Genomic DNA, 12294 nt, shown 5'->3' on the forward strand with positions numbered 1-12294 from the left:
TTCTTAAAATGCTGGGTTTTATGCTCTGTGTTTAAACCTGCATTAATGAGAACACCTGAAGGATATGTCCCTCCCTTCCCAAAATAAATTCTGAGGAGACTCCTCCTGTATATCCTCCAGCTGTATGAGCTCTAATTAAAAAGGCTGCGCTGCTTCCTGCTCAGAGCACTTCAAAAGGCCTCACTGCTCCCCCTGACAATACAGCGCCCGGTGCTGGTTCCTCTTACCTGTCCGTGCTTATTTATGGCAAGCACCACTCACTGGAAGCCATAAACTGCGCCTGTATTTTACTTTGGCTGAAATGCATAGCATGTTTATGTGAAGGGCATATTAGTGATCAAAATAATCTTTAAAAAGAAAAAATGGTGGTGGTGGGGGGGGAGGTACTGGGGCTTGCTTTTCAGTGGTTGGTTTCTTTTTTAAATAAAAACAAACTGTCAGTTAATGTGTGATATTTTGTTATACTTGGTTCTTACATGGCATTAAGTAAAAATATGCAAGGCTTCAGTTATGGAAAAATATTTTGATTGTCGTGCTCTGAGCACTGATTGCTGGTCAGCTAAGACTGACCTCGAGTGACACGACAGGTTTTCTGAAAACCGTTTCTGGGGGGGAACTCAAATCCAGAAAAAAATAGTGTAAGTCTGCAGCATTTTCTTTTTTAATCTGAAGTAGCAGGAGCAAAACAAGGGAGTTTGTTACATTTAGAAAATTATTTAAAAGACACTATTTGCCATTCTCAATCTCCGCAAAAACCTGATTAATCCTTTCTTGTCTGTGAAATTTAAAGATGCAACATTACCTCTCCCATGGTCCTCGCTAATGAGGTAACAGTGATGGAAAGAAAACCCTTTATTTACCATTTGCCTTTGTGCCTCTAAGTTTCACGGCACATTTTAAGAAGAAAAAAGCGAGGGTACAAAATCCCCCATAAACATGAGAGAGAGAGATGCCCTGTGCTTAAACTCAAGTGTAGCAGCCAGCAACTGCGAAAGGCTGGAGGCGAGGGAAGGTAGAGGGGGTGGCTGGGTTTTTGACACGCTGGAGGCACTGGCAGGGCCTTCCAAGTCAGCATCTCCAGAAGATTTGGAGGTTAAATACGGAGGGAGACGAAGCCTGCCCGCAAACACGGCGCACTGCCCGAGCGCGGGAGGCTGGCGAAGGGCCGCCCGGCGCCTCGGCCCCCGCCGCAGGCGGGAGCGCTGGCGGGCCCGCGGCGGCTGCGGCCGGGCTGCCCAAGGTGTGCCCGCCTCAGCGAGGGCAGGCATCGAAAACCCGGCGTTTGCAGCGCCGGGCAGAAGCGGGACGGTGGTAGGGGAATGTAAAGCCCTGCAAAACGGGCGCAGTTTAAAAGGGCACCTTAAAAATAAAAGGGAGGGGAGGAAGGCTCCATCCCGAGCCGGCACCGCGGCTATTTATTTGTGTTGGCTTTCTGCCGGGGGTGCCGCAGCTGGCCCTCCCCAGCCCTGACAGGTACCCGAGAGCAGCAGTCCCGCCGCGGGGAAGGGAGGGAAGGAAAGAGGGAGGGAGGCGGGGGAAAGGCGGGCGGGGGAGGGGGGGCGGCCGGGCGCCCCCGGCAGCGGGATGTGCCCTCCCCGCCGCGCCACGGGGCGCGGGCGACGGCTGACGCCGAACTAGCTCCCCGCGCCCTGAGGGAGCCCGGCGCCCCCGCAGACCCCCGGCGGGGGCGGGCCAAAGGGTGCTCGGCAGCGCCACGCCGCCGGCCCTCACAGGGTTAAGGTCTCGCCCGGCGCCCCACCGCCCTCCCGCCCTCGCCTTCCCACCGCCGGCCGCCGTCGGGCCGCCGCGCCGCCTCACCTCGGTGTCGTTATTCAGGTTCCACAGATCCAGGCGCCCCATCCCGTCCACGCAGGCGAAGAGCGCGGGATGCACTGGCGACCACATGACATCGTAGACATAGTCGGCATTGTCTTCAAAGGAGTAGAGCGGCTTGTTGTGCTGTAAAGCAGAGAGAAGCATGAAGACTTCGTGGCGCTAGTGCTGCCTGGGGCTGTCTGGCGAGTCTAATTAAAAACTTTGCACATTTACAAAGTGTCATAAAACTTCCCCAGATGAAAGGTCCTCGCGAAGGGTGGGACCGCGCTTTTAATGGGGCAACAACTGTCCGGTGGGATAAATGAGATGCCCGGCGTGAGGGGTGTGGGACGCGCGGGTGACGGGGTGGGGGGAGCGCCCGCGGCCTCTCCTGGCCAGCACCCCGACAGCGGGGGGGGTTGTTGGTGGTGATGGGGGGGGGGGGGGGGGGGGGGGCGGCAGGCAGGCACCGCCGCGCCCGCCCGTCCCAACCGCGCTTGCGGCCGATAAGGATCGTGAGACCGGCGGGGAGCCGCGCGGCGCCCTCCGCGGCCCTCCGCGCACCGCGGGCGGCGCCTGCCACCTAGCGGCGGGCGGGGCGAGCGTCCGCGCAGCCCCTGCCCCGCGTGCCGCCCGAGGGACCGGCTTCCCGCCGCCCGGCCCCCGCTCGCCCCGCGGCGCTGCCCGGGCGCCGTGCCCCACAGCCGTGCCCGGCTCCGGCCGGGAGCGGAGGCTGTCATCTGCAGCAGGCGGGAAGTCGGAGGGAAGTTAGGAAGTACACGGGGAATAAAGTGTAATTGTCCGCCATGAATTATTCATTGCATCTGGCTTGTCTAATTTTTGCATAATGGCTTCGCTAATCCCCGATCAATTAATGGAAAATGAAATTTGAATGATAATGAAAACTCCAGAGATGAAAGAAATTAAGTGTTCTCCTGGCTTGTGACAGGGAGCTAAACAATGGGGCTTCTCCGAGGGTCTCCCTCCCTCGCCGCCAGCTGCCGGCGGCCGCCCCGCCGCCTCCCTGGCAAGCGGGGAGCGGCGAGGACGGGTGGAAACGCGGCCCGGGGGCCCGCAGCCTCGGCCCGGCCCCGAGCACTCCTGCCAGGAATACCGCTTCGCGTAGGGTGCCAGGCAGATGTCCGAGGCTTAGCTATAGGGCGTGTGGGTCCTGGCCCACTAGAATGCACGCACCCCCGCTCACCGTGCAAAGGAGACACCACCGGGAGTGCCTGCAGCACATTGCTGGGCCGTGCGTTCCTCTTCCCAAAAATCCTGAGCGACTGGCCGCAATTACGGCATCGCTTTCCCTTCGTGTCTTACTAATCCTGAACAAGAAAGCAAGCTGTCCCACCTCACCGGCTTTGTTTTCGGTCCTTGGGCCCCACACGGTGCTTCGTTGGGTGTTGGGCCCGTTGGAGTGCAGCACGTGGGCACACGTGTGTCCCTGTAGGACAGGCACTGGCTGTCACAGGGCGCTGTTACGGCGATGCTGCGTTGCAAATAATTTAGAAATATTTCTATTCACCACAGGTATTACGAAAAACTATCAAGAGTATCAGGAGATTTAGTTACGTGGCTTTGTCCTTTGAAAAAAATACTCAAGATACGAAGGGATCAGGCTCTATAGGCCAGTTTTTTTCCTGCACTGGAATTGAAGAAAGACACTTTGAAGGGTTGCAGGATCAGGTCCCAACTTTTCATAGCTGGCCTCATGGTTTTTTTGTGCATTTCCTAAGAACAGCAAACATTTTGGTTTGTGTGACAATAAAATGAAATCGGAGCTTGAGCTTATTACCTCAAATTTACATAACATTTTTATTTCTTTTCCAAAGCCAGAGTTTTGCACAAGAGAAGGGGGGGGGGAGGGGGAAGAGGAATTATTTTGTTACCTAAACAAGGTCTTGCTCTCCAAACATATGTATCTGTTTAGTGTATTATCAGTACTGTTGGAGTTACTTACACGTGTTAAAGGAATTACTTACATGCCTGTGCTGAAATATTTGCAGGGTTGAGGACCAAATGAGGACCAAAAACTAAGGTTCTGAAGTGGCAGAGGGTATTTCAGAGGAAATTTCAAAATTAATCTCCTCAGCTGTGAGCCCTTAAATAGTATTTAGGGTGGGCCATACAGATCCATAATGTATATATCCTGCCACGTTGTGTATTTTCACTGAAAACATCTAATTTAGGTTCAAGTACATCAACCATCTAAATGCTGGAAAAAATGGGCAATAAACACAATAGCATACGAAGGGAAAGGAAACCTGGACAACTCCTGGGTGCCTGATGGTTTTTTTATTTGTGGGTAATGTGCTGCACGTATAGCACTTTAACATTGAGTGTCATGGGAAAAGTAACAAAGCTCCACAGAAATGATATCAATCAATCCAGGGCAGATTTCAGTCAGCATTTCCTTTTTGTCAACATATCGAAACTTGTTTTGATCTTATTTTCAGTGTGACACTTTTATGCCAGTGTGACACTTTTATGCCAGTGTATTTTCTAATTCGTGCCTAAAGACCAAAGCATTAGAAGGAGAGGTCAGGAGCTGTGGTTCTAGTTTGTATATTGCTGTTCACATGCCATACAATCTCTGGTAAATAACTGTGGCTGATGTGCCTCAGTTTCCCTGTTAGCAAAAGAAAATGACTTTCTAGAGTGCTGGTATTTGAGGTGAGCAGCATGGCAGGTATGCAGTGTGTACTGCCTTTACTGTAACAGTGGAAATACGCAGTTGGATAGGAAGTCGGAGGGAAAATCTGGATAACCGGAATAAGGCGGCTTTTGAGAAGGATCTCAGGCATGCGAGGAATGACACACAAATAAATGAGCGGGGATGAATAGGGAGTGGAGCACTGTAAGGAAATAAGAATCTGCAGCCATGCAAGTTGTCCAACCAAAAGGCAAGATCCACTGCAGTGTGGTTGGAGAAATGGGGAGAAAGGCCTGTGATACGGCACCGCCAGGCAGCTGGGCTACAGCCTTCATAGCCCCCCAGTATGTACCTGCCCTCCCAGCTTGCACAGCCTTCCACAGGGAAAAATAAAGCATTTCCCACACTATGTCTTTTTCTCTTGCACCTTTAACTACATCAGGCCAGGCTGGAGGTCCTACTTGCTTGGAGCTCTCCCCATAGTAAGAGCAAGTGACCCTTCTTAAAAGCTGACATTTCATCCTGCTCTGATTTTGCTCGCTGAGAGCAGCTATGTTGATTTCATTGTGAGGACTTGATTTGTAAGGTTAAGCATGTATATAAATGTTTGCAGGACTTCCTTACTGTAGGCCTGTAAACTAAGGGCCCAGGCCTGCAGATTCTTTTAATGTATGGGTTTGTGAGTAAGGGCCGATACCGACCACTTTTAGAAAATGTTGAAATGTGGAACCATGTAAAGGTCACTTTAAAGCAGTTTTAAATTACCAAAACTTCAGACTTACACAATCTATAACTAACATATGGCTATTATTATAAAACAACTGAAATTTAAACTTGATGAGCTTTCATTCTTAAATATCAACCCACTCTGCTATTCAGTAGAACAGAAGAAATAGTTTAAAGCAGTATCTTCAGCCAAACTTGGGCCAAATCTACTTATTACTGACAAAGAGAGCCTGGGTTGAAAATGCATCCCTCCTGAACTGATGGAGTTTTGCCATTGATTTAAAACTGGCCTTTTGAAATAAACTGGATTTGAGCATTTAGTGAAAAAGGCAAAAAAAGCCAATTCCAAGACACGTGGTTTTGTCTCATTTATTTAAGCATGTCGTGAAAATCTACTGTTCGTCCTCAGTGTTTGTATACCGGTATTGTTCAAAAGAACAATGCAGAGTGAATGTTTTAAATACATGGGAGCTGTCTAGGAATTAGCACTTGTCTCTGAAATAAGAAACTCGCCTAAATGAATACTATGTATTTATATAAAAGAGGTTTTTTTATTTTTTCCACATATAAATTTGACCAGTCTATTCCATTTCTTATTTGCATAGAAGAATTTTCTTTAATCCATGAGGCGCCACACATGAAGTAGCTAATTATCCATATAAAGGAATGTGTACATATCCACAGGTTTTAACTAGCATCTGACTTCTGAAAAGCCATGGAAAAGGCTATTGGCTTTGCCCGTTTCATGAAAGGAGCATTTTACGCGTTGGCACAATTTCTGTGGGTGTCAGCTCCACCTAAAGGTACTTCTCTAGACTGTACATTCTTCAGCAAGAACAGATGTTTGGTGGCACCACATACTCTGTGGTCTACCCTTCTTTCTTTTCACTCCATTGTCTTCCAGTCTAAAGACAGTAACCCAAACCTGTACTTCTGGCTCACGCTGTATTTAACAACAGCCATGAGTGTTGTGTGGTCTTGTAAGTTGATTCAAACACATTTGATTTTTCTAGGTGTGCAGCAAGTATGACATATTCATTAGTCCTTGGCATAGAAATGTTCCAAACGAGATGATGTCTTTGTTTAGGCTCAAGCTCCAGCTCTCAGGCACTTGGAAAGAGCAGAGCCAGAGTGGTCTCAAGCTGAGTGGCTGCTCTCGTGTCTGGCTCTTGAACAAACGAGGTAGTTTGGCCCCTGTGGGACCAAATATTGTATAAACAGCCTTTATTTGTAAAGAAGTTTTTAAAAACCCCAAACTAAAATATGATGTCAAAAGAAGACATCTTTGTCACCATAGGTAACACATAGGGATGCAAAACTCTCTAGTCTATTTAAAGTGAGAGTGTTAGGTATCACACAGAGGGATGCTAAAGAAACTAGGATAGGGCACAGCTTGTAGGACTTCCTCTCATGTTAAGATCTGAGCTCTTTCCCTGCTTTATAGACCCTAACTGCTAGGCCCAGTCTTCTCCACATTGAAAGAGACATCCTACTACTTTGCTGAGTCCAGGGCCACCTTTCTCTTTCTGACCCTGCCAGTTAGCCAGGCCAGCCCAAAAGATGCAGACAGCATAAGCAGAAACTAAATGCCACTGGGAATTCTATGGCAAATGCTTCTCACTTCAGCTTTACCCTGGTCTTGACCTTTCCTCCTTCAACAGTCTTCTTCCTGGGTCACCAAATGTTAGATGTTTGGGGTTATTTGTGTGTGCCTCTTGTGGTGGAGAGTAAATCCTCCCCTGCATATAAGGCTCTATTGCTCTTGTAAGCCTTCATGTTCTCCATTTGTATGGAGTCCAGGAGGCCCTGTTTTTCATTCAGACTACTTGATCTCCATGGGAATTTTGCCAGTTCTGGACTGCCATGTTTCTCCCAAATTCACTAATAGTTATGGTAATTTAGGATAATCCAATAGTTCCTACTTTAATACTATACTTATGGGACTTCACTTAGTTCAGCTTATGCTAGCTTTTAAAAACTACAGCAGTCCCAGGAACTGTTACGAGATGCCATAAATCAGAGGCACTAGTTACATCCTTGATGGCTCAGCAAAGCCAGTCTGCATTCTCCCCGAGGGCTATCATTATCCCACAGACCTGATACTATACAGCTCACAACTTGCAGTCTGTTCCACCTTTTCCAGGACCTTCAAGGGTGGCAATGGGAACGCAAAAGGGGGATGTTGATGCTCTTCAGTTTTAGCCACTCAATGTCACTGACTAACTGAGGTGCCCTAAATCGAGTTACATGAGTAATAGCTCCTTTACCTGTCTTTAAATTCCGTCTGGCAGCCAGATTCAGTGCTGAATCACAGATGAGCCTCTGGGCTCAGTGGACATTTCACTGACCTATGTACATACAGTGTCATCTCACTGTCAGATGATTATTAGGTCACCGAGTCAAGTCTAAACTGCATTTTTGAAAAAGAATCTTCACTTTTAGATTCAGTAGCGACAGAAGGGAAAAGGAGTGAGTGTGGAAATGATCCCTACACTATTCACAGTCCTGTTTTGTTTAAGTACTGTACTGTTGTGATGTGGATTGGTTTTTGGCATCCTGAAAGTTGCAGATAGTCAATGCAGAAAACTGCTCACTTTTAGAAAAGATTGCTCTTGCAGAGATCCTGAGACCATTGCCTCTCTTAATTGCCAATAATTCAAGAAAATCCAATATTTTTGCATAAACATGTGGGAATTATTATAGATGGAGGAGGGGACAAGGGTGAGACCGAAAGGAAAGGGGCTGTGAGAGCAGACCAAGTCTGGAGATAACATGATGATTACATTTTTGTGGTTTCCTTCAAGGCAAAGCGTCATGGGTGAGCATACAAGAAGGAAGCAAAGGGAAAAAAGGTTTGATGATTGGCACAGGCGGTTTTAATGAGAACAGATCTTAATGTCTAATACTGTGGCATGGAGGAAAAAAAAATAAAAGAACTTGGGAAGTCAGACATCACCTGACTTTTAGGAGCGTCAGAAAGTCAGACAGCAGAGCTTTCGGGGTCTGTGGAGATAGCCTGGAAGCTATACTGACAGGTAAACTGCTTATTTGGTTAATCCTCCTTAACTGTTTTAAGTTCTCTGCAGAGATGTGACACCTTCAGGCTGTGCTGCTAGACTTGAGTTGTTCGCTTTGGTCTCCCAACCCTCTTACACCCTGCCTTTTCACTTAGTGGAAAAAGACCTTTTTATTTTCTCAGGAAAAAAAAAAAAAAACAAGCCAGAAAGTATGGCATTGCTCTTCACCACTGCATATCAGCCAAGGAGCTGTTTTCAGCGAGTTCAATATAAATGTTTATTACTTGATGTCTAATGTAAATTTAAATGAATCAATGATAAGATACCTGCTTGCCATGGATGAACTTTACAAACATCAAAGGTCTGTAAGGCCTTGAAACTCTAAAAACAGGCTTAAGCAAGATTTTATGAAGAAGCTAATATGCAGACTGGGTTATAGTGAGGCACCAAGGAGGACAGCATTCCCCAGCTCACTTTTCTTCACAGTTCCAACTGGCCAAGCTTGTATATTGCTGGTTTCTGTGGTTTAGATCATCCAGTTTAATTCCCAGTCTGGAGCCCCTCTTATTCTGCACTTAAGAAAGCTGTGCTTAAATGTTTCCACTGCTTCAGGTTTAATACCTACTCGCCCACATCAAGCTGGATGCAGTGTGGATGGCAACAGTGGAGAAGCCTGTACAGGTATTTGCCATTTGTTCTGTATTTCCTCAGACTGCTGACTTCATCGCTAAATGTTAATCAGGTTTTCCACCTTTTATTTGAAACATGCTTTAAGCAAGCCAGCACTTTTCCAGATCCTTCTAACTATGAATTTCAGTCACGAGATTTCTTTAGAAATACTATGATTTTCTTTTGGAATTCCTACCTGCTCCTAAAGGTGGCCAAATTTATTCTTTTAAGAAGCTCAAAACACTACAGAAGATCTTACTGTCCCTGCCTAGCAAACTGATTCACGGTTTCTGTAACTCACACACCTGCCTTTATGCTACTATAGTCCTGGATTTTTTTCAGAGAAGCACTTGGGAGACTTGGTGAGAAATACGAGCCAGGTATGGTTTTGCTAAACTGATGGAAAAATCACCAGATCCTGGTCAGGGGAAACACAGAGCCAAACACTAAAGAAAAGAAGGGTGGATTTGCTCTTCTTCCTCCAGTTCTCACTCCCTGTTTATGTCCCACATCGGTGGGATGAAGAAGCAGAGCTGGCGAGTGAGTAGGATGTTTTGGGAGAAGCTGGATCACGGTGTTAGTGCTCTCTTGTCATGGTGGAGAGGCAGCAGCATTCACTTGGATCCTGAGCCTACTCCTGTTGGAGTCAATGGCGCTGGTTTCCCTGCTTCAGGCCTCAAGTTGTTAAAGACAGGTAGTTTAGCTCAAATTGCGAGGCGAGGAGGGGAGTGGGATTATGTAGCCGTGGTTTAAGGGGGTTGTTTCCCTGTTCTGACAGGAACATTCAGTGCAAGGCTCTTGAAACTGCAGGTTTTCTTTTTAATGGAAAATGCTGCTTTGTCACAAGGTACCCAGCCCGTCATTGCATGTGGACTTGGCAAATTGCCAGGTTTTCACCAGACTTCTGCTGCAGTTCCAGCTGCCAGGAGCATGGGGAACATTGCAGGATGGCTGGCTGACACAGCCTGATGCTACAGCACCGGCTGCTGAACCGTCGAGATTAGTATTTGTAGCTGCTGCCACCAGGATGCCCACAAAGCTTTCATGGGTCAGCAAGCAATGATTTTCAGGCTAATTATTACTGAAGAGAACTTGATCTTGTAGGATTTCGAATGCAGATCCTTTTATTTACTGGTAACAAATGTCTCTCATGTAGCAGAGAATGGATGGCTGCATGAAGCAGGTGGGAGAAAATTTCCAGTGGGCTCTGTATATTGATAATTGTCCTGAAGTGTTTCACTGTTACATGCAAGCCCAGTCCTCTGGTGTAATTCTGCTACAGGGCAGTCAGAGGAAGCTTTGTGTTTTGATTTATGAGGAAGACTTGTTTTGTACAGATTGTATGAGTTCCTGAAATTCAGTTCTGCTTTCCACATGCAAAGAAAGCTTTCACTGGCTGCAGCTGGATTTGTTAGGGTTTTCTGAAATAAAGTTTAGCTATCCCTCATGAAGCATTTCACAAAGAAGCAGCATGGTTTTGTGTAAATGAAGTATGTTGGCCAGCTGAGGAGTATATGCACAGAATCACAGGGTGCTTTTGGCTGGAAGGGACCTTAAAGATCACCTAGTTCCAACCCCCTTGCCATGGGTAGGGACACCCTCCACTAGACCAGCTGTCCAAAGCCCCATCCAACCTGGTCTTGAACACTGCCAGGGAGGGGGCAGCCACAGCTTCTCTGGGCAACCGGTGCCAGGGCCTCACCACCCTCACAGGGAAGAATTTCTTCCTCACATCTAATCTAAATCTCCTCTCTTTTAGTTTAAAGCCATTACCCCTTGTCCTGTCTCTACAGTCCCTGATGAACAGCCCTCCTCCAGCTTTCCTGTAAGCCCCTTCAGGCACTGGAAGGCTGCTCTGAGGTCCCCCTGGAGCCTTATCATCTCCAGGCTGAACAAGCCCAACTCTCTCAGCCTGTCTTCATAGGAGAGATGCTCCAGCCCTCTGGTCATCTTTGTGGCCCTCCTCTGAATTGGCTCCAACAGGTCCACGTACTCCTTATACTGGAGACCCCAGAGATGGATGCAGTACTCCAGTTGGGATCTCACAAGAGCAGGAGTAGAGGGGCAGCATCACCTCCTTTGACTTGCTGGTCCTGCTTCTTGTGATGCAGCCCAAGGTATGGTTGCCTTTTGGGGCTATGAACACACATTGCTGGGCCATGTTGAACTTTTCAAATATGGCTATGCTAAAACCTGAAATCATGAGAAACATTTCATGTGAAGAACTTGGGGCTGACTTCAAGCCACCTGACCTCCCTCTGGTTTTGCTCTTTAAAATTACCTAGAAAATACCATAATCATCTTTTTTGTACAGCTGGATGAGAGCCAGACCTCTGGCTCCAGAGGTAAAGGGCAAAAACTAAAAAAATCCTGTCTGAACAGGCAACTCCACCCTCTTCCCCAAGTCAGCTTGGCCTTTTGACAGAAAGCAAGCTCTGAAGCAAATTCATTCATTGCCTTGTTTTTGGACAAGACTCAAAATTCTGAACTCACACCACAGAGACTATTTCCAGGAAACCCAGCACGCTATTTTATCACCCTTTGTATTTTCCTATAATCAGATAAAATTACTATTTGGACAGTGATTTATCAGATTAATCATTTAAATTGCTTTTGTCAAAGAGAAGAGCTTGCACTGAAAAATGCAGTGTTGTCAGAGGAAGGTAACTGCCTTATAAGCAGTCAGAAGCTCTGTGTTGTGATACAGCAGTGCAGGAGACTGTTGTAGATGGGTATGCAAAATAAGAGGGGTTAAATCATCCCCTGAGCTAGACATTTGAGCCCCACCAAAATCAATGGGAGGGAAGGTTTAGTATAGTGTCCCACAGGGAGAAGAAAATAGGGAGAACTGTCTGTGTTTGGTTCACCTACTCCCAAAATAGACTGAAGTTTTACTCTCCCTCACAGTAAATAGTTTATTTTCCTCTTTTTCTTCTTGATGTTATTTTTCATGCCTCCCTAAATTCTCTGGGGCCTTTTGAGATTACTCACTGTAGCACTAGAGAGAGATGCAGATTGCATCCAGATTCAGAGGGGTGGTAGGTGCAGTAATCCAGAGGTCCTGACACCCCTACAGTTTGATTTAGCATCTGGTCAGAGAACACCCTGGCTTTCTTCTGCTTGTACCTTAACTTTTCTGGCTGCAGAATCAAGATACAGCTCTGTGTGCGTGTGTGTGGTGTTGGATAAAGAAGCTGATTCCTCCCTGGTAATGGTTTGGGAGAAGCCAGAATAAGAACACAGACCCAGGAGCTCAGAAGTGCTGTCACATCTGCTAGTTTAAATGTGACCTGAGGCTCTCCAGATGCAAAAAAGCCATCAAAAGCTATAGCTGATTATCTGCCAGACTTAGGCTCCTGTATGGTCAGTGGTGGGACGTAATGGTGGTACCTCCAAGAGATGCTTAATGGA

General features: G+C 47.1%; 1 protein-coding gene across 1 annotated transcript in view; it reads right to left on the reverse strand.

The window, feature by feature from the left end:
* Positions 1–12294, reverse strand: part of DYNC1I1 (dynein cytoplasmic 1 intermediate chain 1) — a gene marked incomplete at its 3' end in the record, with an annotated part of 189441 nt that overhangs the window by 22966 nt on the left and 154181 nt on the right. Inside the window, exon 15 of the mRNA XM_084260489.1 lies at positions 1819–1959. Coding sequence (XP_084116615.1) covers positions 1819–1959 — 141 coding nt within the window. The remainder of the gene's footprint in view (positions 1–1818; positions 1960–12294) is intronic.

This window comes from Gallinula chloropus, assembly GCF_964237585.1.
Source record: "Gallinula chloropus genome assembly, chromosome: 2".
NCBI classification, from domain to species: domain Eukaryota; kingdom Metazoa; phylum Chordata; class Aves; order Gruiformes; family Rallidae; genus Gallinula; species Gallinula chloropus.